The 24,884-nt window shown below is 41.0% G+C and overlaps 1 protein-coding gene across 3 annotated transcripts in view; it reads left to right on the top strand.

Annotated features, from left to right (window-relative positions):
* The window catches only part of LOC105927380 (zinc transporter ZIP11), a 226,682-nt gene that overhangs the window by 198,257 nt on the left and 3,541 nt on the right, over positions 1-24,884 (top strand). For all 3 annotated transcript variants that reach the window (XM_021317295.2, XM_012864105.3, XM_036142519.1), the window contains exon 7: positions 20,097-20,166. In XM_021317295.2, coding sequence (XP_021172970.2) covers positions 20,097-20,166 — 70 coding nt within the window. The remainder of the gene's footprint in view (positions 1-20,096; positions 20,167-24,884) is intronic.

Here is a 24,884-nt window from a genome sequence, read left to right as displayed (position 1 = left end):
TTTCCCTTTTGAATTTTTTTTTTTTTTACTTTTATTATTATTTTATTTTTCTTTTCTTTCCTCCCTTATCCCCTTCTGCTCATCATAAGTGGTCAAAATTGAGCTGTGATTTTGAAACTAAGGTTGCAATTTAGCGGTTTTTAACTGTCATTCTTTGCCACCTCTGAAGCTCCAAAACACTTTGCTATTTTCCACACATGTGTAGAGCACCTGTTCTGAAATAACTTACATCACAAACAAAGCCACAGCTTTATCATTAATTACTGGCCGAAAGGTTAGTGGTCCATGTCACTCAAAGTTAATATTCTCAAAGTTAAACAAGCATATTAACCGTTCCTAAAACATAGGAGTTGTAAGTCGCAGGGTTGATTTTCCCCTGTGCAGCCTAATTAAACGCACGTATTTGAACCCACTTACTGCAGTTAAGTGCCAGTCATAGTGCGTGTTTGCTGTTAACAGTTAAAGTGAAGCCACTTAACAGTTGTTGTTAGCAGTTGTTGTTTAGCGCTGAGCTAAACTTAAGTGTATGCGTTGTTGCTTAGTGCTAAGCTAGAATACAGCGTTGTTATTTGTTGTCTGTCATTTAGCGCTCAGCTAAACTACAGTGTTGTTACTTGTTGTGTTGTTATCCATAGCTGACACAGAATGGATAGTGAAGATTCCTCAGTGTTTAGGTCTGAAGGAGCTGAAGGTCCAAACCATTCCATTGGAATGGAGGCCCAGGATGTCATTAGCTCACTGCTTAAAATGACACCGGACGAACAAACCCGTCTGAATCAGTTTAGCATAGAAGACTGTGAGAGGAGAATTCAGGAATTGGTGGAGGAGGTCCAGAGCAAACCTAAACATAGATTGGTAGCAGATGTTTTGGGTGAATTAACTGCGTTATACCACCGAAGGTTAACGCTAGAGACCAATCTGCGTAACAGAGAGGTTGAGAGGCGTGCTTTAGCTGAGGAAAGAATCAGGGAGCTAGAACAGAGAAGTGTTCAGGGCAGCTGTCATCTCACAGAGGAGCGAGAGGAGGATCGCATTAGCTTGCAGACAGAAGGATCTGAGTGTGAGAACTCCAAAGGAAAACATGGAGATCACACCTGGAGGACATTGGATGAACTGGGCCCTCAGACACCTTCTGAGCGAAAGGTAAGCGAAGGTCAGGACAGATATAGCAGTGTGATACGGAAAGAAATGCCTAAACAACTTAGGGTGGCAATCAGGACTGATCCACATGATGTAAATCATGGGAAAACACCTGCTTCCCACCTGACCCCTGACACGGCCCGCTATGATCTTTTCCCCCCACCAGGGCGACGAGAGCACCGTTTCTGGGACACAGGTGAACCCCACTCCTCTGAACTGCGTCCACAGACAAGAGTTCATGACAGGGAGGGTCCCCCGGCGTCCCACGAACGGCCGCCGATGCCAGGTAGGTGGTCAGAACTGGAGCCTCCCTCCCACCGTGGTTACCACAGGCAAGAGTCGTCAGGAGAGGACTCAGATGGACCAGCTCCGATCCCTGAACAGGGACTGCGGATGCGTCAACTTGAGTCCCTGGCCCGAGACATAGAGCGTTTTGATCCTAGCAATACAGAATCCACCATTGATGACTATCTCAGAGAGGTAGAGCGCTGTCTGCTAGACTTATATAGCCCCTCAGCTCGAGAAAAGTTGAAGCTTATCTGGAAAACCACGTCCAGAAGTGTCCATGTTTTCATAGAAAGCCTCCCTCCAGCTACACGTGACCGTTATTCAGCTCTTTGTCAGGCTTTAAGAGAAGAATATTCGGCGTTTACAGACCCAGCTTCGGCCACTCTTGGAGCTTTTGCAATTCAGCAAAAGAGAACTGAAGCACCAAAAGAGTACTACCGTCGCTTGCGGGCTGCTTACTTTCAGGGACGAAATGCTCCCGGCTTGGAGGAAGACCACACTTTCAAATCTTTGTTCCTCCATAATCTTCATGAAAGCGTGCGTTATGAGGTTACCATGCATTGTAGAACCAAGAAACTTACGATGCAGGAAATCAGGAAATACGCGCAGGTGGCATGGGAAACACGTGTCCGGCCCAACAAAGGAGCCGATAGTGATAAAAAGGTTCTGCAGATTCAAGCCGAACCAGAAAAGAGTTTAGGTCTGGAGGGACATGAGATGCCTCCCTTCAAACCTAAAACTAGATTTGGTCCTAAGAAGCAACACGGTTTTGAGCCGCAGCAGAAGAAAGCTTCCCAGGATAGGAGAGGTCAGCATGGCAGCATGGAAGGTGAGAGGTTTCAAAAATGGCACAGGCCGGATCCAGCTCGATACGGTAAGCAAACTGACAGGCCAGGAAAGCCGAAAAGCACACATGACAACAAAGGCTGGAACCTGCGCATGGAGGAGTCAATGAGAAAGGAGATGGAGACTTTTCGCAGGTTGCTAGCCGAAACAGTGCATCAGATCGCGCCACAGCCGTCCCAGCCATCACCCAATCCTGCCGACCCTCCAGGTAAGCCAGGCCCAAAACCCCAGCCAGCATGACTAGGCGTGGAGCAGGCTTCCCCTTCTAACAGAGTTTATCTGATTAAGGGGGGGGACCAACCGAAAAAATCACCAACAACCTTCTAAGATCCCATCAGCAGGTGATCAGAAAGCCCCTTTTCTAAGGTTTCTAGGTGAGCTAAACCATCATGAAAATGCACACCGTTTATACTGCTCGACAGTTATCGGAGGATGTGTAACTGCAAATGCTCTTTTAGACACGGGTTCCGAGATCAGTCTAATGTGCTCAGATTTGTTTGATGAGGTGACCAGAGCTATGGTGTCTCTTGGGAAACCGTTCCAGGTGGAGACCTGTAACGTGGGCATCACCAGCTACACTCAGGATCAGTCATGCATCACCAAACGGGCGTGGTTAGACATCACTTTCCGTGACATGACCCTGGTGCACCCCATCTACATATGTACTTTGGACACAGAACCTTTTCTTGTGGGTCAGGACCTGTTGAACAGGTTAGCCCCACTCATTGACTGCTATCATGGTCATCTTTGGGCCCAAGTGGGGACTCCCAAGCCCCTCACTTCTGGAAGTGGACTGTCCGTCCCTATCAACCAGGTGACATGCTCCGAGGAGCCCAAAGAACTTTTAGCACCATTTCTGCCTTCCACAGAGCCGATTTCCAAATCCTCTGACACACCCCCTGCTTGAGCTGAACAACCGCTCAGCTTACCTTTTAGTGGAGAATCCAACTCGCATGCCGATCCAAGTGGTGGCGAAGAAGAAACCTCTTGGGGTGCTCATCGAAAGCTCTTTCCACGACTTTGAGCTGAGCATTCCCGTCATCGGAGACCTGCCATTATCCTTGACCGGCAGACAGGACTCTCGAGACACCGTGTTTGCCTTTCCTTCCAACATGATCCAAATCAGGCGACATGAAGCTCGGCCTGCTGGATCCATTTGTGGTGCAACGCTTGAAGCTAAAGGAAATCTGTTGGTGTATGCGATAACAACCAACCCAACAGAACCAGCACCAAATCAACCAGGAGACCGGGACTCACCCACTGAGCCCTACCCTGGCTTCGAAACAGAAATCATGCAACAGCTGGAAAAAGCTGATGCACTGACCACTGAAACAGAGGAAAACAGCACTTAAGGAGCTGTTTTATGAGTTTCAGCCCATTCAGCCCAAAGATTCAAACGAACTTGGGATCACATTGACACACGTCCATGACTCACCAGTAGGAGAACACAAAAGCTGCAAAGCTAATCTGAAAACTCCCCAACGGGTGACGTCCCGGCCTTCAACGGCCCAGGAGTATGTACAAGGCTGCTTAACCTGCAGCCAGTTACAACCCACACGACCACTAAACCGAGCCCTGCTTCAGCAAAGGGGGGTTATATTTCCGTGGTCACATTTGCAGACTGACTGGATCGGTCCAGTCCCCGAATCGTTAAGAGATAACAAATATCTTTTGACAATAACAGGCAGTTTCACAGAATGGGTCGAATGTTTGCCGGCACCGAATGACACCGCTGTCACCACAGCAGCCCTGCTGCCAAATCACATTTTCAGCCGGTGGGGCCTTCCCCTGTCCATTGACTCGGACAGAGGAACGCATTTCACGTCAAACATTCTGACCGTGCTTTCTGACATGTTGGGCGTGGAAGTTAAATTCCACATTCCCTACCGCCCACAGTCATCCGGACAGGTGGAGCAAATGAACTGCACCGTGGCCAGCATGTCAAAGGAACATGCCAGCAGCCATGACAGGGACCGGGATACAAAGCTTCCCCTGGTCCTAATGCTAGTCCGCTCTACCTCACCATGCTCCACAGGGGTGACACTTTTCCAGATGATGACAGGAAGACAAAGGACACTTCCCCTGAATCTCATCTACCAGCTCAAAGACGTCAGTGTGACAACCGTCTACACTGCACACCAGTGCGTCACTGACTTAAAAGACCGTCTCCGAACGACTTTCGCGTGGCCTCGAAAGAACCTAGAAGCCAGCGTGCAAAGTCCAGAGTACACATGGGTTCAGGCGAACCAAACTAAACCGTCCACTAAACTCTCCTCACAGGGAACGGAGCCTAACTCCGCCCCCAGCGAAGAGAACAATGCATAGCATTAAACAGGACAAGTGCATGTTCAATCAGGACACTTTAAACATGCACTAATATAGCAAGTGTCCATACATAACTTCACGTCTATAATTTCACACTCAGCCACAACACCATGCATTGCTTTGGAAACGCTCACAGAAGTGGTAAAGAATGACATGATGTATACTCAGGTTGTTAGAGATTTAATGCAGGACCTCACTCGAGAGGTTAGTTCATCCATAAATAGCCTTGCTGAAGGACGGATTCCTCCGTACCTGGTACCAGTAGATTTGGTTTGAAAATGTTCTCAAATCTGCCTCTAGTGAAACACTGCAACCATCACAAACACACCTGGCGTATAGCCTAGGTAGTGCAATTCCGATATTTGTAAATCCTGATAACTTGGAGATAGGATTTATGCTAAACCTTCCCATCATTGAAAGAGCTAATGTGTATAGGCTTAAATCAGTATTGAATGTCGGTTTTTGGCAAGGTGAGACCCACGTACACCTACAAACCCCCTCAATATTGGCCTATCATGATGCTGATCCCAAACTTTATTTAGTCCCTAATTTGGATTTGTGTACCAAAACCAAAGACATCCACTGGGTATGCCCAAGCAACCCATTTATCAGAGACGTTACCAATTACCTGTGTGGTCTAAGGAATGAATCTCCTGAACAAAACTGTCAGGCTAGAATGACCCTTAAAGATGCAGGTGTGGAAACCAAAATTGAGCGGGCAGGTAACCGCTGGCTCGTTAGCACCCCAGAGGCAGAAGCCCTGTTATCCTACGAGCAGCACGACACAGTTACTAGACTCAAACTGCCCAACCAAACCATTTTCTGTTCCCCACCTCAAGGCGCTGTAGTCCACATTGGAAACATGGTTCTGCATCACCTTGACGTTGACAAATATGACTCAGAGATTGAAATAATAGATGTCTTTAAGGGATACAATTTCAGCATTGATGTCGGCATTGAAAGACAGCTTTTACTTGCAGGCACCCAGCTGATTAAATTCAGTCTCACTCCATCAGAGTTGAGCTCGGTCCCTCTGCTTCGCTTCCCCAGAGCTACAGAGTCGACCGACACTCACATTATGACCATTATTGTGGTTCTCCTTGTATTTGGATGGGCCATCACTACCGCGATGGCGTATGCAGCATACAAGCAGATCAAACAGTTGCAAACCAGGATTGACGCCCTCACCTTTGTCGCTCCCAGGTTCGTAGCACCAGCTCCTTGAAGGCCATAAGCTGATTAGACTACGAACCGCTGTCTCTTTCCTTTCCCTTTTTCCCTCTCTCCTTTCTTTGGTTCAAAGTTCAAACCTGACGACCAATGAATGTATTGACAATGGTATTTTTTATTTATTTATTTATTTATTCGAACATGATACAAATATAAAAATAAAATAGTGCACAGTAACAAGAAGTGCATAAGAAAGAAGAGAAAATACAGATTTTTGTTTCAGTTAACATATCATGCTCAAAACGGGGTAGGAAGAAGTGAGGACTTATAAACTCCTACCCCTAAACACTTGAGACTTTAGAGTTCTACTGTCATTAGAAAAAAAAAAAAATCAAAATCAAAGTGGCAGTTTGAAGTAACAGTTACTAATATTTACCTGTACATTTTCCCATTTTATGCTGGTTTATCTTTCTAAACCCTTACACCAAGTTATTATCTTCAATACACACCTTATTGCTTTCTGTCCCCATGTGTATATCTATTGAAAATTACCTCTTTGTACCTTCTTTTGAATTGTGTTAAACTATTGCTTTGTTTTAAATCTTCATGTAACTTATTCCATAACTTTACACCTTTAATTGAAATACAGAAGCTTTTCCTTGTTGTTCTAAAATTGCGGATCTTGAAGATTGAGTGACCCCTTAAGTTATACCCCCCTTCTCTTTCAGAAAACGTGCTCTGTATGTGCTCAGGTAACAACTTCTTTGATACCTTGAACATAAATTGAGCCATTTTAAATTCTACAAGGTCGTCAAATTTGAGAATTCTGGATATTATGAAGAGCGGGTTTGTGTGCTCATAATAACCGACATTATGGATGATTCTAATGGCTCGTTTCTGTAGGACGGTTACCGGATGTAAAGAGCTCTTGTAATTAACTCCCCACACTTCACAGCAATATGATAAATATGGTAAAATCAGAGAGTTATATAGAGTATGAAGTGATTTAGCATTCAATACATGTCTAGCTCTGGCCAATATGGATATACTTCTACTGAGTTTACTCTGTAAATGTTGAATATGAGGTTTCCAACTGATTTTGTCATCTATTATTAAACCGAGGAACTTATTAGCAAAAACCCTTTCTAGAGTTACGTCCTCTATTTGAACTTGAATTTCAATATTTTTATAACTGTTCCCAAAGACCATGAATTTCGTCTTGTCCAAATTTAGGGATAATTTGTTATGGTCAAACCATATCTTTAACTTACTAATCTCTGAAGTGACTGTTGAGAGAAGATGCTCTAAATTATCTCCTGAGGCTAGAATATTTGTGTCATCAGCGAATAAGATAAATTTTAATGCATTGGACACTTTACTGATATCATTTATATAAAGATTAAATAAAATTGGTCCCAATACTGATCCTTGTGGTACTCCACAGACAGTCTCCTGCCAATCAGATTCCACATCTCCCAATTTCACAAATTGTTTCCGGCTCTTTAAATAACTCCTCATCCAGTCAGAAACTACTCCCCTAATTCCATAGCGTTCTAATTTTTTAAGTAGGATTTCATGATTTATTGTATCAAAAGCTTTCTTTAAATCTATAAATATCCCTACTGCCAGTTTCTTACTATCTATTGCGTTGGTTATTTCTTCTATTAAGTCAGTTACGGCCAGCGATGTTGACCGGTTTGCTCTGAATCCATATTGACTGCTGATAAGTAGCGAATGTTTTTCTATGAATTGTTCCAGTCTTTTCTTAAAGAGTTTTTTCCAGGATTTTAGAAAATTGTGGGAGAAGAGAAACAGGCCTGTAGTTAGTGAAGAGGTGTTTGTTGCCAGTTTTATACATTGGTTTGACCTTCGCTATTTTCATTTTGTTGGGAAATGATCCTGTTTGAAATGATAAATTGCAAATATAAGTTAGTGGTTTAGAGATTCCTTTAATTACTATTTTAATAGTTTTCATGTCCAGATCATCACAGTCAGTGGAAGTCTTATTTGTACAGTTATTCACAATGTTTATGATTTCTTCTTCTAGTACAGGGTTGAGATATAAGGAGCTGGGATTATTCTCAATTAGATATTGCTGAGTTGCAGTTTTTGTAGTCGGTATTTTTTCTGCTAGTTGAGGTCCTATATTAACAAAAAATCTATTAAATTTATTGACGACACTTTTCAAATCAGTTATATTCTGTTCATTATCTATAAAATAGTCTGGATATTTGTTATTGTTAACTTTTCTAATGACTCTATTTAAAATATTCCATGTTTCCTTAATGTTGTTTTTATTCCTATCCAGTAATTTATAATAATAGTCCTTTTTACATGTTTTTATAATATTAGTTAACTTATTTTTATATTTCTTATATTTGTTTTCTGATTCAGACGTTCTATGTTTTAGAAATTCTCTATAAAGTTTGTTTTTCTTTTTACATGCCTTTTGTATTCCTTTTGTGATCCACTGTTCATTTTTTTGATTGCTTTTCCTGTTATATTGTTTGATTGGGCAGTGCTTGTTATATAATATTTTAAATATTTTTAAAAATTCATCATATGCTGAATTCACATCATTCATTTTATATATTAATCTCCAATCATAGGCCAACAACTCGGCTTCTAGAGCTCTTAGTGTCTCTTCAGACGTAACCCGTTTGTAATGCGTCTCTATTTTTTGATTGTCTGTTTTGCACTTACAGTCGTAGACTATGAACACTGGTAAGTGATCGGTTATGTCATTCATTAATATTCCACTAGTTAAATTATTTTCCAGCACATTTGTAAAAATATTATCAATTAAGGTAGCGCAGTGCGATGTAATGCGACTGGGCCTGGTGATTTTAGGATACAAGCTTAAACTGAACATGGTGTTAATAAATTCTTCAGTCATTCTATGTCTATTTGGATTGAGAAGGTCAATATTGAAATCCCCACAGAAAAATATTATTTTTTGATTAATTGTTATAAATTTTTCTTCTATCCAGTTGTTGAATACTTCAATGTTTGATCCAGGGGCTCTATAAATGCAACTCACTAAGACATTTTTCCTTTTTTCCATGAGTATTTCTATAGTCACACATTCAAACATGTTGTCCATCACAGTTGACATTGTTTCAATCAACTTATAATTAATCTTCTTATCAACATATAAAGCTACTCCTCCTCCATTTTTTTTTTCTCTGTTCTTACAAACCATTTCATAACCATTGATTTCAAAGTCTATGCCCTTATCACTATTGAGCCAAGTTTCTGATAAGGCAATAACATTGAATGTCTGTGAAAGTTGTTGGAGGTATTGTTTGATGCTGTCAAAATTTGCATAGAGGCTTCTGCTATTAAAGTGAATTATTGACAGCTTTTGTTCCATTTTAATGCTGTTATTGAACTGATCATCACTGTAATAGTGACAACTATCATTGCTGACATTGTAGAAGTTGTTATCAGGATCAATGTCAATTTCAATATCTTGCTGATGATAGTTTCTGTGTTGGAATACGGGTAGCTCTATATCCTCATAGGCCGTGATATGTTGCATGTTTCTCATTCAGAAGTGAACGTCAGCTATGTCTGGCTGTCTGTCATACATTGTTGGATAATTTAGGGGTACTAGTACGTGGATGGGTGATCAACTTATCATAACGTAGGTAAGCAATGTCCCCTCTTTGACGTGCTGCTTTTAAGTCCGGCATTAGTTCCGCCCTCCTTTTCCTTACTGCATCCGTGAAATCTTCGTTAATAAAAATCTTAGATCCCTTAAGTGCCTTGGTGCTCTGCAGAATAGTTGATCTGTCCTTGTATCGTAAAAATTTGACAACAATGGGCCTGGGTCTGTCTCCTCTCTGTTTACCGGTGCGGTGAGCTCTCTCAATGTCAACCTTATGTTGAAAGTTTAGCTTTTCATTTAAAATAGTTTTCACTTTCTCCTCAGTCTCAGCCCAAGTCTCATTTGGTGATTCAGGAATTCCATCAAAAACCAAATTATTTCTTCTTGATTGCCCCTCAAGGTACTCCATTTTATCCGTGATAGTCATCATACCCTCACATACTTTAAATATGTCTGACTGCACCGTGTCATTTCGGTCCTTGTGCTTAGCACTTTCTACTTTAATGTCGTCAATGTCTTTCTGTGTAAATTGCAGACTGGTTTTAATGTCCTGTAGTTCTCGTGTCATTGCGTCCATTCTGGTGTTAGTAGTGTCCACAATGATTTTAACAAAACCCTTAAAATTGTCCTGTTGTTGTTGGAGTAACTCCATATACATTTGCTTTTGCTGGCTCAGCAACTCTTTGACTTGCGTGAGTGATACATAGTCCTCATCTTGTCTCCCGTCGGTCTTGGATCCTTTTGGAGGCATTATTTCGCTTCTTTTTGCCTGTCGCTTCCTTAAGGCTCCTGCTCAGCAGTTGGAGGCCACTGCGTTGTCTCTCTGTGAACACAGACACCTTGGGCCAGACGCGTTGTTCAAGCACAGCCGATCTCTCGCTGTTCAGCTAACTGTGGTGAGTAGCGGTACTTACGGACAAGGCAGAGTTTTACCTCTGCCTGTTGTCAATCCAACGCGTCGTTTTCCACTGGTTGTTTTCTCTGTTAGGTCGGTTAGCTGCCGGACGTTGGCCTCGTCCCGGTTAGCAGCCGTGATGGTGATTGTGAAGTTTGCATTTCTTTTTTTTTTTTTTTTTTTTTTTTATTATTACTTTATTGTTGCCTTATTAGCCAATAGAAATGACTAGCTATAGCTTAGTCCTGCCCAGGCTAGGTCACTGACCCAGGCACAATGAATGCTTTGTTTTTCCTCCTCTTGGATGATGAACTGAACTGCATGAATCCCAATGGGCTACTAGAAAGACTATTAGGTTGTTCCACTCATGCACAACGGATTTTCGTCACGCCAGAATGGACTTGGTTGTAGCTTTAAAGACTGTGACCAGCATCCCACTCTTCAAAGCTAAAGGGGGGTATGTTGTGCCAGTTCAGACGTGACAGAAAGCGGGCATCAATTCGGGACGTAACGGACTGCGTTACCCATGATGCAATGTGGTCAAAATGGCCACCAACTCATGTAGTTCATACGTGACAAAAGCTGCATCAATTCGGGACGTAACGGACTACGTTACCCATGATGCAATGTGGTCAAAATGGCCACCAACTCATGTGGTCAAAATGGCCACCAACTCCCATCACGCAACACGGCAAAATGGCCGCCGATCAAGATAAGGTTGCTATGGTGATGGCTATAAAAGCCGATCACCCACGACCATCTTTCTTCTTCCCTGGCTTTAGCCAACCCGAGAAGACACGCACAGCTGATTCCCACGCCACGTGTTCGATTGCTCGCTGGACCGAGATTTTTCGACGCAACGGTTATTCCCTGCTTTATAACAGGAGGTCGACTTTAAATAAGTACTTTTAAATTCCCTCTGATCAAAAGACTGAGAGACGCCGCATCTCCCACTGATCGAAGAGGACCCCGCTTTTGTCTGGCCAACAAAGCGACTGTTGAACCCGGAGGAAGAAACGAAGCCGCTTCTTCCCCGTCCCGCTGCAGCCTGTGGACAACTGCGCTCGTCGAAGCGCGTCCAGAAAGCCACACTCGGAGCGTTCCGGACCAGCCCCGAGGCAACTCAAAGTAACGGGGTTTTCCCCCTTTCATTTCTGTCTCACCAACAGGGTGTTTAGAAGTGCCTGGGCAGGCGGTAGAACTTTGTAGGTGTTGGTTAATGCTTTTATTCCACGACGAAGTTGGAATTATTTTGCTGAACATTTTCTTTGTATGTGCATGCATTTTACAATTGATTTGCTGTGTTGATTTGTGATCCATCAATAACCCCGCCGTGGGTTACCGCCTTATTTCTTTTAATCTTTTTCCCTGCTTCCCCCCTCTCTCTTTTCGCTCTTCTTATCGATTTAATCTTTTGTCCGGGATATAAGGATTTAAACTCTAATTGCAGTTACATTGGGGTTCTCACAGCCTGCTGGATAAACCTGGTCGGTTAACAGTCCGACCTGATCATTTATTCCAGCATAAATGAGTTCATAACAGCAAGTTAACTAATGCATTAGTGGTATAAATACTTATAAGCTTATAGCTAACATCACCACCATTTGAACTATATTTGTTATAGCGAAATTTTGAGTTGAATGATTTATTATTTAAATTATAATACCAAATTATAATTAATAATAATAATAAGCATATTCAACCAGCTTATGGCATAGCAACAACAATAAGTCATGATATAAACAACAGGCAATTAAAGTAAGTAGGCATTCTTGAACAGATTTGTTTAGACTTGAATTGGGAGAAAGTGTTAGCATGTCTGTAGGGAGACTTTCCAGAGTTGGGCAGCAGAGCAGAAGATATCTCTGCTGCCCATGGTGCTGAAACGGGCAGGAGGAACTGTAAGGTGAATGGAAGAGGAGGGGCTAGGGTTGCAGGAGGGAGTAGAGATGTGAAGGAGATCAGAGAGGTACCAGGAGCAAGGTTCTGCATGGCCTTGAAAGTGTGCAGAATAATTTTGAATTCTATTCTGAATCTAACTGGGAGGCAGTAGAGCTGCTTTAGGACTGGGGTGATGTAGTGAAATGAGGGTAGTTTGGAGAATTAATAGCTCCAAGTTATTGTAGTTATTACGTGGTACTACATCTCACTTAATCATGAGTGTACTCCCAAAATTATGGCATAAGTATTCTACCTTGAAGAAAAAATCATAATTGACTTTAAAACAGCCCTTCCCAGGTGGATTGGCGGCAGCAATTTTTCCACCCTCATTGCTGCTATCTTTTGTTATCGGCGAGAATGACGGGTGTTATCAGACCTGTCGTCCCTTAACTCCTGTTTTTTTTTTTAAGTGTTTCTACTTGTTGCTGATCAGTTAATCTATGCTGATAAAGGAAAAAAAAAGAAAAAATCTAAATTAGTGACATTAATTCCTATGATTAATATATGTAAGCTTCTGATCACAGCTGTTCATTAACCATAAAATGCCTCTGGTAAGTAGATTCACAATTGATGTCGGGTAATTTTAAAAGGTGATCACATGATGCTGTGGGAAGCTGTAACAACTTATCATTAAATACAGTTACAAGAAGTACTAAAAAAAACAATAAAATCTCTGAGCTGGACTGAAGAAAAGAGCAGGCAGTGGAGATAGAAATGTTCGGATCAGTGGAAAGTTTGCCAGCGGGTGAGGAGTAGAGATTAAAGAAGTCGGAATGGAATGGGTGACTGCTGTGACAATGGACTGTCTGCAGCAGTACCATCCGTCGCTTAAGAGCATCGTCAAGGAATTGGTTAGGCCTGGCTGCTGCTCACATCTAGAAACACGTTTACACGCCTAGTAGCAAAGAGATGAAAGCCTCCCTCCTAATAGAGTGAATGAATTTCCAACAATAAGCGTTTCTTAGCCTACCCTATTTTTTGGATAGAACAAGTGTAGGATGTTTAGGAGGAGATCAAACAGACATTCCATCATGTTAGTCAATTGAATCGTGTCCTTTTAACACCAGAATATGCTTAAAGTCAAATCATGCCATTGTAGCCCATGACTATACATTTAGAGACGACGTCCTGCAGAAGTGTGAAACTTCACAAGTCTTTCTTCCAGTCTCTGACAGGTTTTCTTCAACGTTGTTTTTTGACATTCATCTCTCCCATTAAGTCCAGATTTGTAGACCGGATGACAAAAGTTGTCCTGTTGACAGATTCTCCCACCCGAGCTTCTCCTTCAGAGTTACTTTAGGGCTCTTGAATTAATGCTCTCATTGCTCAGACCCAGTGTAGGCTGATGGCCATGTTTTGTTTGGTGCCGTGGTACCATTTGATAGTTGTATGATGTATTGAACAATGCTCCATGGGATGTTCCAATCCTTGTAACCTAACCCTGGTTTTAATTATGCCACAACTTTCTTCCTGAGCTGTTTGCTGTGTTCTTTGGTCTACATGATCATGTTTAAAAGGCTGTGTTTACACTGACATTAAGTTACACACGGGCACAGGCAAACTTGACAGGTGACGTCTAAAGGATTTTATCACACTGTTCAAGTTTGTCTTAGTTACAAACTCTGAAAACGATGTACTACCACCCATTTAGTTCACAGTTAAGCGTTACTTGGTGCATTTGTTTGTGACCTAAAATGTCATTAAGCTTGTAGCTGACAATAAAACAAATTGTGAAAAGATTCAAAGTGGCTTGAATGGGCCTACAAAAAGAGGTTGCTGGCCAGTAAATGTCTTTGCCATTGGGTAGTATAACATAAACTGGATCTTTGTGGTCATTTTATGGCAGCATTATATGCTGTGTATGCTTGGAAAGGGAATGGAAGTCCACAGCTATAGAACAAATTAAGTATGAGACCTTCTAATAAAACTCACAAGAAATGTACCCTCCTCATAGTTACAATTTAGATTATGCCAAGTTTTTATATTATAGCTCTTTTGAAATCATGTTTGGTTGTGCTGAGATGAATAATTTGTTTCTTAAGTGATAATACTTTGCCTAAAGTTTCAATTGGTTCTTTGCCTGACATAACAAACTCCCTTGAATATGGAAGTCTTAAAGCTTGAGTCATTTGTGGGTCATATTGTATTAGGTTAACAAAGAATTTAACAAAATTATCAGATTATAGACATAAGATGGGTTTAAATGCAGTCAAGTTTCACAGAAAACCTTGAGAAAAAATGACTTTGAGGTGTTTCTCCATTTGTTAATGCTTCTGGGCAAGCACACTAAAGCTAAAAACAAAAGTGTATGTTGTGGCCGCATGTTATAATTTTATGGCTTTTGATGTGTTGTCATTTTTGCTTTTCGTTTGCCCCCAGCTTTCCCTAAAAATGACAGATGTTTGTATTTTTAGTCTCTGTTATAAGCTTCTTTCTTCTGCTGCTATCACTTTTCGAAGATTTCTCTCAGTGGATTTTCTAAGAAACCCTTTGAAAACCCACTTTTGGAGAAACTGTTCAGCATGTTTCTCAATTTGTCATTTTCAGTTGTGCTTTGGGTGCTTGGAATACAGAGAGCACTGGTAATTTGAAATACGCCTGTCATTGGGCACAGTTTGTTAGGCTAGGCGGCATGTAGGCATGAAAGGACTGTTTCATTGAATCGCTGTTTTTTTTAAGGCAGGAAATTTTTCAAAGCCAGACAAATCAGTCATCTCATACATACAATACAATGGAGACAGCAGAGCGGACACATGCACGCCCCTGGGAAATACAGACAAAATTTTGTCACATGGAAAATCAATATTTAGTGTCTCACTCAGAACAGCTTCTCTTCTCATTGGTGGAGACTTTTTAAGTCCTAAGGCTTCTGTTGGTGTAAACCAGTAGAAAATAATGCATCTAACTCATGTAATGTTGGGTTAATTAGATTGGATACAATTTTAACATTGTTTTTGAGAAAACAAATTGTTTTGTTTTTTTTCCGTTTTCCATTGTAGAGTGTGGGGGGTCTTGGATCCGTTCTGGATTTGACCAGCGCATATTGCGTTCTTTAAAGCTAGGATCCGCAATTTTTCCAAAAGTTTTCCCAAGTCCATTTTAGAATAACTGCGCAATGACTCTGGTCTCATTTCTTTGGACTGAAGCTTTCCTCTTCTTTGCATAAACATCAGCATGGTTCGCTTCTTGTTACTTTCAGCCTTGCTGTATGGCAGCCTCGCGAGCTACGCTAATAGCCACAGCTGCCCTGGGCTACTAGCATAGCTAGTCAGGGTGTGAATGGGTAAATGATTGATTGTAGTGTGAAGCGCTTTGGGGTCGTCTGACTAAAGCGCTATACAAGTACAAACCATTTACCGTAGAATGCAAAAAGTAAAATGTGTGCAAAAGTATTACAGTTATAAATAAATAAGCATTTTATACTCATACGTCATACTTTGAACTGTTCTATGTTTCAGACTAGTAAGATGGGCCTTTTTATTAGTTTTGGTCAGCAGTGGTTTGGAACTCTCTCTCTCGTATTGTTGAATCATGAATGCTGACCTTTACTGAGGAAAGTTAGGCCTGCAGTGCTTTAGACGATTATATTGGGCTTTTTGTGAACTGGATAAGTTGTTAAACTGAACTAAACTTAATGAATCCACCTCCTGTAACCTATCTTTGATGCAATTGAAGAATTGGGTACTAACCTATGCATTTGTAATTTTTTTTTCCTTCTTGAGAAGAATCCCAAACTTCTGAGGAATGAATTTATTGATAGCAGATTAAAAAAAAGACATTCAATCCCAAGTAAAGTGAAATTAACCTGACGGGTGTAGGTACAGTGTGTGCTAGTCACATTGGGCTCTGTGTGTTTAAAGAAAACCTTCGTTTGCAGCAATCGTCTCCAAATTTTTTCAATAAAAGGATGAATCTCTGAGTTTTCTTTTGATTTTAAACATTAATAGAGGAACCAATTCATCAGTTACAAATTTCCTAATGTACCCAACACCGAGCTGATCCACAGCCCTAACTCTCATAACCTATGTTCTGTTCTCAGCAGAACACTATGCTCCGTACATACAGTAGTTTCTACTGACCAAGGAGTACTGCAGACAAATACTATTATTCACATAATTTAGCTGCTGGATGTCTGACTCCAGGTGAGCCGGTGGGAAGTTGATTGGAAGCAGATAGCATCGTTGTCAGAGGTAATCACAGATGTTAGATTATGATCAAGTGTCTCCAAGGCCCTTCAAACCTGCAGCTGTCTCATCTCTTTTTCCCTTTGCTCATCCTTTCTGTTCCGTTTTCTTTTTCCCTCTTGCGGATTTTCAGACCAACAAGTTTAAACCATTCATAAAACAAGGTTTCTGTCAAACTAATGCTCAATAGAAGGACATCCAAGAGGCTTCATCAGACAGGTCATTCAGATAGTAGAAAAAAAATAAGTAGATTATTTTTCAGTTTTAAATAAAGATGATCTGGTTATGTAAGGCTCTAGTTTCTTTAGGTTTTCATCTGAATGCACAGCAGGTTCCGCACTAGAACTTCTTTTTAAACAGAAATTAAGTTGCAGGTGTTTAAGAAAAAAATAAGTACACGCTTGATGTTTCCTAAGGATTAAGGTTGGGAAGTACCCACCAGGTGGTAATCATACGTGCTTGGTTAAGTGATCATCAATAAATGTGACCACTTCTCACAAAAAAACAAAAACAGGAGTTTGAGCATGGCAGTTGTGTTAACATGATGCCAAGAACTAAATACATCAGTAATGAAGATTGAGAAACCACTACTGCCAATCCACCTGGAAAGGGCTTTTTGGCAATTTTCAAACTAATTATTTTATGGAAAATTATGGTTTTAATTCATGGTGGAATATTTACTCCTTAATCATGGATGTACACAAATGTAAACCTCCTCTGACTTGAAAAAAGGGACCCCGCTCCTCATTTTCAGCTCTAAGATGTTTGATGGGTTTCTTCCATGTAGCCGTTTAAACTCATTCCACAGCATCTAAATAAGATCTAGAGTTTCACTTGGCCCAGTACTTTTCCTTTGTTAATTCTCCACCATCCATTTGGGAATTTACTGGTATGTTTTCCATTATTTTTATTTACAAGGAAGGTCCCGTTAAGCTGCAATATCTTGTTTCATCCCGAAAACACTGATGCAGGGTTCAATTCTGCATCAGCTTTAATGTTTTTTTTTTTTACAATTGGTCTTCTGATACACGTTAGAAATAATGTTGAATTCCATGATGGTGAACTGCCCAGGTCGTCCATCAAAGCCTCCACCCACCATGGCCATTCAGAAGCTTTTCCTGGAATGCTGGATTTGGTTCCTGCTAATCATTAGGGGTGTAAATCACCAGTTTTATCATGGTACAACGTTATATGGATTTGTTTGGATGACGATATGATATTTGCCAAAATCACAAAGTCTGTTATGATTTTCAATCAATGCAATCGATATGATGCGATATTATCTGCCCATCTAACACCAGTGTTTCTGCTACACGTATTTGATCGTCGCACACTGCCACACCAAAATAAAAGCCGCCACACCTTCAGAATGAATAAAAAATATGTTAAAACAATGTAAGTCATATATAGCATAGCTATCATATATTTACACACTTATTCTAATCATAATCAGAGTTTAAAATTGATTTCAATATCATGAGATGTTAAAATTGACTTTATTTTGAAAAACCAACCCCTCCGGCTCCTGTCTGCCTCGCTGTGAAGCTGCTGGTGAATGAAGCTACTAGGTGATGCTCTCGGTAGTGAAGGAAGGCTAGAGACGACAGTCGTTTTTTTCCAACTGGCCCTCTTCTTCTTATATTTTATGTACTGTCAGACGTATTTTCCCCAGAATAACATGATATTTTTACAACCCCACTGTTGTGCACAGTGGCGTTCTGTTACTACCATAGCTGCAGAGCGTATTCTGCTACCCTCCTGGTTTTCATGAGCACAGCTTAGGGGACTAATTAAATGCCATAGAGCATGCAGCTGCAGCTCTCAGCCCCACATGTGGTAGAATATTCCATGTTTTTCATTTACTTTTCATTTTGGCATAAAAGGTTGAGGGAAAAACACACATTAAAGGCACTGCAACTGAAGATATTTACAATATTCTGGAAAGCTTAAAAAGATGTGTTTTTGAGGGGCATAATGTCTTTTCAGAAGTAATTTTTTTATTGAAGGAAGAGCAGATCTGTATCCATAAGATATAAATCTGCCCACTTAATCCCTGCAGGGGAGTTGGGGGGGGGGGGCTCGTGCCCTCCGCTAGGTGCCTATGGGTGACAGGTGTGGTACAGGCATGGGCTGCCAGTCTATCACAGGACAGTAGCGAGATTGCGGTCCTTTACAGTCACAGAAAAGCATCACAGTCCATATGTTCTTGTTCAGGTTTAGTAAATGCCTGAAAAGGGCTAAAACAACATCAACCTGACAGTGGGTCTACCTGCACAGTCCCCCCCCCCTCCCCTTCGCGTCAGAGTCATGACCCTCATGTTACATAAGGCTCTCAGCGGTTGACCAGCCCACACCTGTCCTCAAGCCCGACAACCTGTAATCAGTGTGGAGAGGTGCCGTGACAGCCTGAAATGGAAAACAGCCAGCAGATCTGTCTCCACGGGTCACGCAAACACACTTTCGAACACACGAATGCGCTCATAGATACATTGCTCTCTGTGACCTTTTCCTTTTCTGTTTGAATGAAGAGCGCTTAAAGCCATGGTGACAGCCATAGCAAATGAGATAACTAGGGCGACGGTGGAGGGAGATGCTGCACAGGGTGGTCAGAGCATGGACCAATGGAATAGAAGGGTTCCCAACTGTAGCAATGCCTCATAAATCCAGCTTCACTTTTTTAATCTCCTAAGCAGTTATACTTCTTAGAATGTTTTTTTTCTGAGTTGAAACCAAAGGTGGAAATAAAAAAATTTTACCCATCAATTTACTCATCCATTGTCTATAACCCCATATCCTTGCAGGGTAGGTGGGGAGCGCCACAACAGGGTTGCTGGTCCATTGTGATTGCTTAATGGAAGGCACAATGTGTGGTTTAGACAGTAAGGAGTAATGGTAGCTGTAATTCTGAAGACTCAAAGTTGTGAAACAGAAGGACGAGGGACTTGAGTAAAAGTATGCAGGTGGTTATCAAAAGGGAGACATCCCCCAAAACTCCACAAATTATATACATCTAATACATGCATGGGACTGAAAAGGCACAGTAAGCTGCCCGTTTGCCCCCCCACCAATCCCCACCCCCCTTCACTGCTGACATCCACACATGCCATACCAAGCCGTCTTTATTTATAAATGCTTAAAAAGAGCCAATGGCTGAAACAAAGTGTTGTATATACAGTAGGTAAAAACTAAAACGTGTCCACTAAAAAATAAAAGGTAATGCAAAAAAACTATTAAAAGAAACAATAAAGCAATTTTTAAACAAAAACTAAGTATCGCTAGTGGTAAAAGCCTAAGAATACTACTACATTTTTAAGCCAAGTTTTAAAGGTAGGCAGTGAAGGAGCACATGTAATACCCGAGCACCACCAACTGTAGGGCCATACCTGGCAGTCGACAGACCCCCCTACCACCATGTCTTATTATTTAAATGCTCTGCCCACACTTGTGCCCCAGTCTAGCGAGGCATCTGTCATTGGAATCACATAACACGACCTTATAGTACACAACAATACAGGAATTTACTCCAAATCCTGATTGTTTCAAAGGCAGATTAAAACATTTAAAAAGTCAGATTTTATTGTTTCATTATGCGTGTTCTACTTGCTGAATTCACTTGTTTAGTTTAAGGTTTTCCACTTTCCTACAGTGTAGGACATAAACTAATATTATTTGTCTGGTATTTCTTCTGTTCCTACAGAGGGCTTGGCTGTAGGGGTTGCTTTTGGAGCCATAGGAAAGACTTCTACTGCTACCTTTGAGAGCGCCAGGTAAGACTCCAGTAGCGCTCGATTATAAAAGCTTTTAATTCTCTTATTTGGTTAGAAATACAGTGGTAATTCATATTTTCTCTGTCAATTCGAGTATCGTTTGGCTATGAATCAAAGTTCAAAAGAACTTTTATTATGTTCTTATGGTTGCTTTTCCCAAATCCCCAGGCTTGCCTGTCGTTGTCATCTAGTGGTTACATCGTGGTACTGTAAATGAAAATGAAACTTTTTTTCATGCACGTTTAATCCCATAAAAACGGCAGCAAATCATGCTCCTCAGCAGAGCTACATGGTTCAACAGATATGTTTACAGTATGAATAAATAATGGATTCAATCCATCATTCATATTCATCATCCTGGGAAGCAACCAGCTCAGTAATGAAGGACTGCAGGCAGAAGTGTGAATCGCCTACCACTGCAAATCCGCTTACATAAGTCTGCTGTTGGTCTTGTACAGACGTGCCAACAAATGTATGTTTCCCAGAAGCTAATTATCTCTGCTTTGCTTACACAGAACTGTCTTTTGAAGAGTGGTTATACAGAGGCTTGCAAAAGTATGTTTGCTCTTGAACGTTTTTTTAATTTTGTCACCTTACAACCAGAAACTTTGGTGTTTCTTCTGTCATAGATATACAGAAATGGAGAAAAAAAAATGAAGTGTGTTGTGCTTTAGCAGTCTGATCTCTTTGCTCTGATACCCCTAAGTAAAGGTGTCCATAGTGCAGGACCCAGAGCCATTTGGGACCCTCTGAGTGATTTATTTTATTTTTTTTCTCTTGCTGGCCCACCATCAAAGGTGTTTAAAAACAGTAAGAGTTCTCCAGAAGAGTGACCAAAATCCTGTTCTTATGGCTTAGAATAGACTCTTTTCACCTTTTCAATTGAGCCCCCAAAAAATTGCAAACTGGAAATCTTTATTTTAATAAGGTGGCTTATCTGTACAGGGGTGTTTATTTATTTATTTATTTTTTGGGGGGTGGGGGGGCTATCTAGGGTGGCCATTGGGCGAGAGGCGGAATACACCCTGGACAGGTCACCTGTAGTAATGAAAATGCTATTCACCTAGTTTGTTGTTGATTTTTAAAAATCACTTTTTCGTAAATATTATTTTGTTTTTGTTTTTTATTCTTTTGATTTGACAATTTCAGGTCACCTCATCTGACACAAAAGCTTTAGACACTGTTAGCCTAAATCAGGCATGTACAAAGTGCGGCCCGGGGGCCTTTTGTGGCCCCTGTACTGGATTTGGGTGGCCCGCCAACTGCATTTCAAGAAAGATTTAATGCACAAGCACAGCTGGCTGATGCAAATAGAATCTTTTTTTTAATTAGGGCTAAAATTATTACAGAAAAGTTAAAATCTTACTTTGAAAATGTATAAATATAAGTACAACAGAAAGTATTCATCTTTTAACAACCACACTTTTCACATTGTCTTTAAGTTCATAATAATTAGGACCCATGACATTTGATTACTCAAATGCAAACTTTGGTGTATTAAAATGTGCTTTGAATAAAATTGGCTAAATACAGCAAGTGTTTTAAAAGAACGGACCAAAATCCTGTTTTTATTTTGCTAGACCAAAAACAGTTCAGTTTATTATTATAAAAGAACCAAATTAAATTATGAAAAGATAGTTTGCAAACTAAATAACCATCGTTTAATATGACAAATAAGTAAAACCATTTTGTACCTGTGGCTCTACAATGGTTTACATATTCATTTCCTACAGTAAACCTTTTTAGAGCAAGTCAAAAATTAACATCAATTTTTGGTCCTCAAGTTCCTTTGACTTGACAATTTCGGCCCATGTGTCAAAAGGTTTGGACACCCCTGGCCTAAGACTTCTACTTGGTAAATAGAGTTTAGTCGTGTATAATTTACTGCATCATGAAGACCAAAGAACACGGCAGAAAGGTAGTGGGGAAAGTTGTGGAGAAGTTTAAAAGCAGATTTATTATAAAACATTATCCCGAGCTGTGAACATCTCACAGAGCTGTTTAATCCATCATCAATGCAAACAAAATATCTGCTCAGTGAAATATGAGTAGACTTGGTGTAGGAACGCAACGTTGCCCCCTAGAGTCTAGGAGAAGAGTGGTACTTCGGAGAAAAAGCTGCACGGAGCATAAATGCTGCAGACGTTGTGTACGCACGTCTCATTTCCGTGCGTAATGTACCTCCGTCAAGCATAAAGCGACCAAGGAGCTCTCCAAAGTCATAGTAGTTAAGAAGAACAAGTCAGTTATAAACAATATCTCAATCGTTGACGTCATCCTGGAGCATCATCAAACCTATCACCTTTAGATGGAAAGCACATGGTACCACAACAGACCTGCCAAGAGAGGGCCTCCCACCAGAAGTCACGGGCCGGGCAAGGAGGGCATTAATTAGAGAGGCAACACAGAGACCTAAATGTAATCCTAAAGGAGCTGCAGAGATTAGCGGCAGAGATTGGAGGATCCGTCCATACGACCACTATAAGCCATAAACTTTGTTGAGCTGACCACTGATCATTAACACTGGAACGCAACAGGGCTGGGTCTTCAGCCCTGCCCTCTTCACGCACGACTGCTCTGCAATCCATCCCACAAACATGGTTGTGAGGTTTGCAGATGACACCACAGAGAGGAGGTCTACAGTCTGGCGCAGTGGAGCTCCAGGAATAACCTCATCCTGAACACCAGGAAGACCAAGGAGGTCATAGTGGACACATTGCAGGTCCATTGGAGGTCCAGGAACACTGCACACACTCCTCTCTGCAAACATGGGGAGGTGGTGGATAAAGCTCCTGAGCATTGACATCTCCTCTGACCTCTCCTGGAGTGAGAACACCCACCTGGTGAAAAAGGCCACACAACGGCTGTTCTTTTTCAGAAAACTGCATTGGACTGGATTTTCTTCTCAGCTGTTCATAAACTGTGCCAGACCTGAAGATCGCTGTTCACTAGCAAAACAACATCCAACATGAAGAAGCTGGAGCAGTTTAGCTTTGCGGAAAGGACAAACATCCCATAGGTGAGATGTGGTTAGCTCATAGAGACTGATCCAGAGGCACTTGCAGTTGGAATTGCTGGAAAAGGTGAATCTACAAACTACTAGCTTTTAAGTTTTCTATTATTTTTTTCCTATTTGTTGTTTGCTTCACAAGTAAAAAAGAATGCATCTTCAAAGTGGTAGGCACATCTATGAATAAAGTAGTGTAAACCCTAAACAATCAATTTTAGTTCCGATTTGGGAGGCAGCAAAACATGAAAAATGTCAAGGGGGCGAATACTTTAGCAAGGCACTGTATAAGAACAATAATGCAGCAGGCGATGAATGTGCTTAGTTTAAGTGTGTCTGTAACTCTTATTGCAGCAACTTTTTTCAAATCTGAAACTGCAGCAGAGCAGCTGCTTTTGACTTGTTTTGGTTATAAGAAAAATGACCCTGAGGAAAGAGAAGCAAAAGGACAAAGAGGTCAGAGTTCATGTAGTGGAGTCCTTTGAGATAAAGTTTCTGTAAAACCCCTTCTGGCAGTTGTTTCAGGCCAGTAAGACCACATCATGTTGTTCAGCCTCTAAATTCCCAGAGTTACGCAGTATGACACATCTCATGTCAGTAGCTTGTAGCACCAACACCGTGGAAGAAAACATCTTTGCAAGCATTTTTTTCATGTTCTGCTCACCACAGTATTTCAGTCAGGTTGAGTTCTGAACTTTACCTTATAAGGCCAGTGTACACTGTGCTCTTTTTTGTTTTGTATCCACTGTTGCAGATTTCCCAGTGTTCCCAACTTCATGTGTCATCTGTTGATAGCGTCACATTTGACCATAGAAAAGGTTATTCTCGGTTCAATGACGGCATTGCGCTAAAATAGCAACACAAACCCAAATCATCCGTCCTCCACCACCATGCTTGACAGTAATAGCTGCCCATGCTTGTATGTGTTTGGTGTTCTGCAAACATGACATTGTGAATTATGGCCAAACATTTTTGTTTTGGTCTTGGAGTCTAATAGTTGTAAGTAGGGATGCACCAATATGAAAATTTGGGCAGATATCGATTTCCGATATCAATATTCCTGTTATGTCCGATAACCGATATTTACCAATGTGTGTATGTCCACACATTTACGTTTCTGTGATGGTTAAATTTAGTAAAAGTTTGTACTGACAGAAAACTATTCTAACTGAATTTTTAAATGTGGGTTATAGTCTAGACTTACACCTTGCTTTTTTATTCTCCGCTTCATTTAAAATCACCACAATCCTGGCTGTGATGCATCACTGTCACTTTAACATGACCAACCCCTCACCTCCCCCTCTTTAAACACAAGTATAAAGGGCAACTAGCTGGAAATAAACATCGGTTGTTAATATTGGCCCAGTTTTACATACCAGACCGATACTGATCTGTTAAAATTACTAACATCGGCCAATGCTGATTTTAATGCCGATATATCGTGCGTCTCTAGTTGTGCGTGTAATTGTTGCTCTCAGCTAGTGTTATTTGTTCCGTCTAATTATCTGTTATCCTATCAGAAATGTTAACATTAAGAGAGCTAAGGTAAATCTGTAGAGTCTCGCATGGAGCTCTTCCTCTTGGGTAAAATGGCCCATGGGTCGTTGCAGGTGTTTTTGCTTTGGATTCATGTTAACATGCCTGGGCAAATTCTCAAAACGTTTCGACACATATTCGGGGCCCATAAAGAAAATGTTTTGTTATCAATATA

The sequence above is a fragment of the Fundulus heteroclitus genome, chromosome 10, assembly GCF_011125445.2.
Source record: "Fundulus heteroclitus isolate FHET01 chromosome 10, MU-UCD_Fhet_4.1, whole genome shotgun sequence".
Lineage (NCBI taxonomy): Eukaryota > Metazoa > Chordata > Actinopteri > Cyprinodontiformes > Fundulidae > Fundulus > Fundulus heteroclitus.
This window is presented reverse-complemented; position numbering and strand designations above follow the sequence as displayed.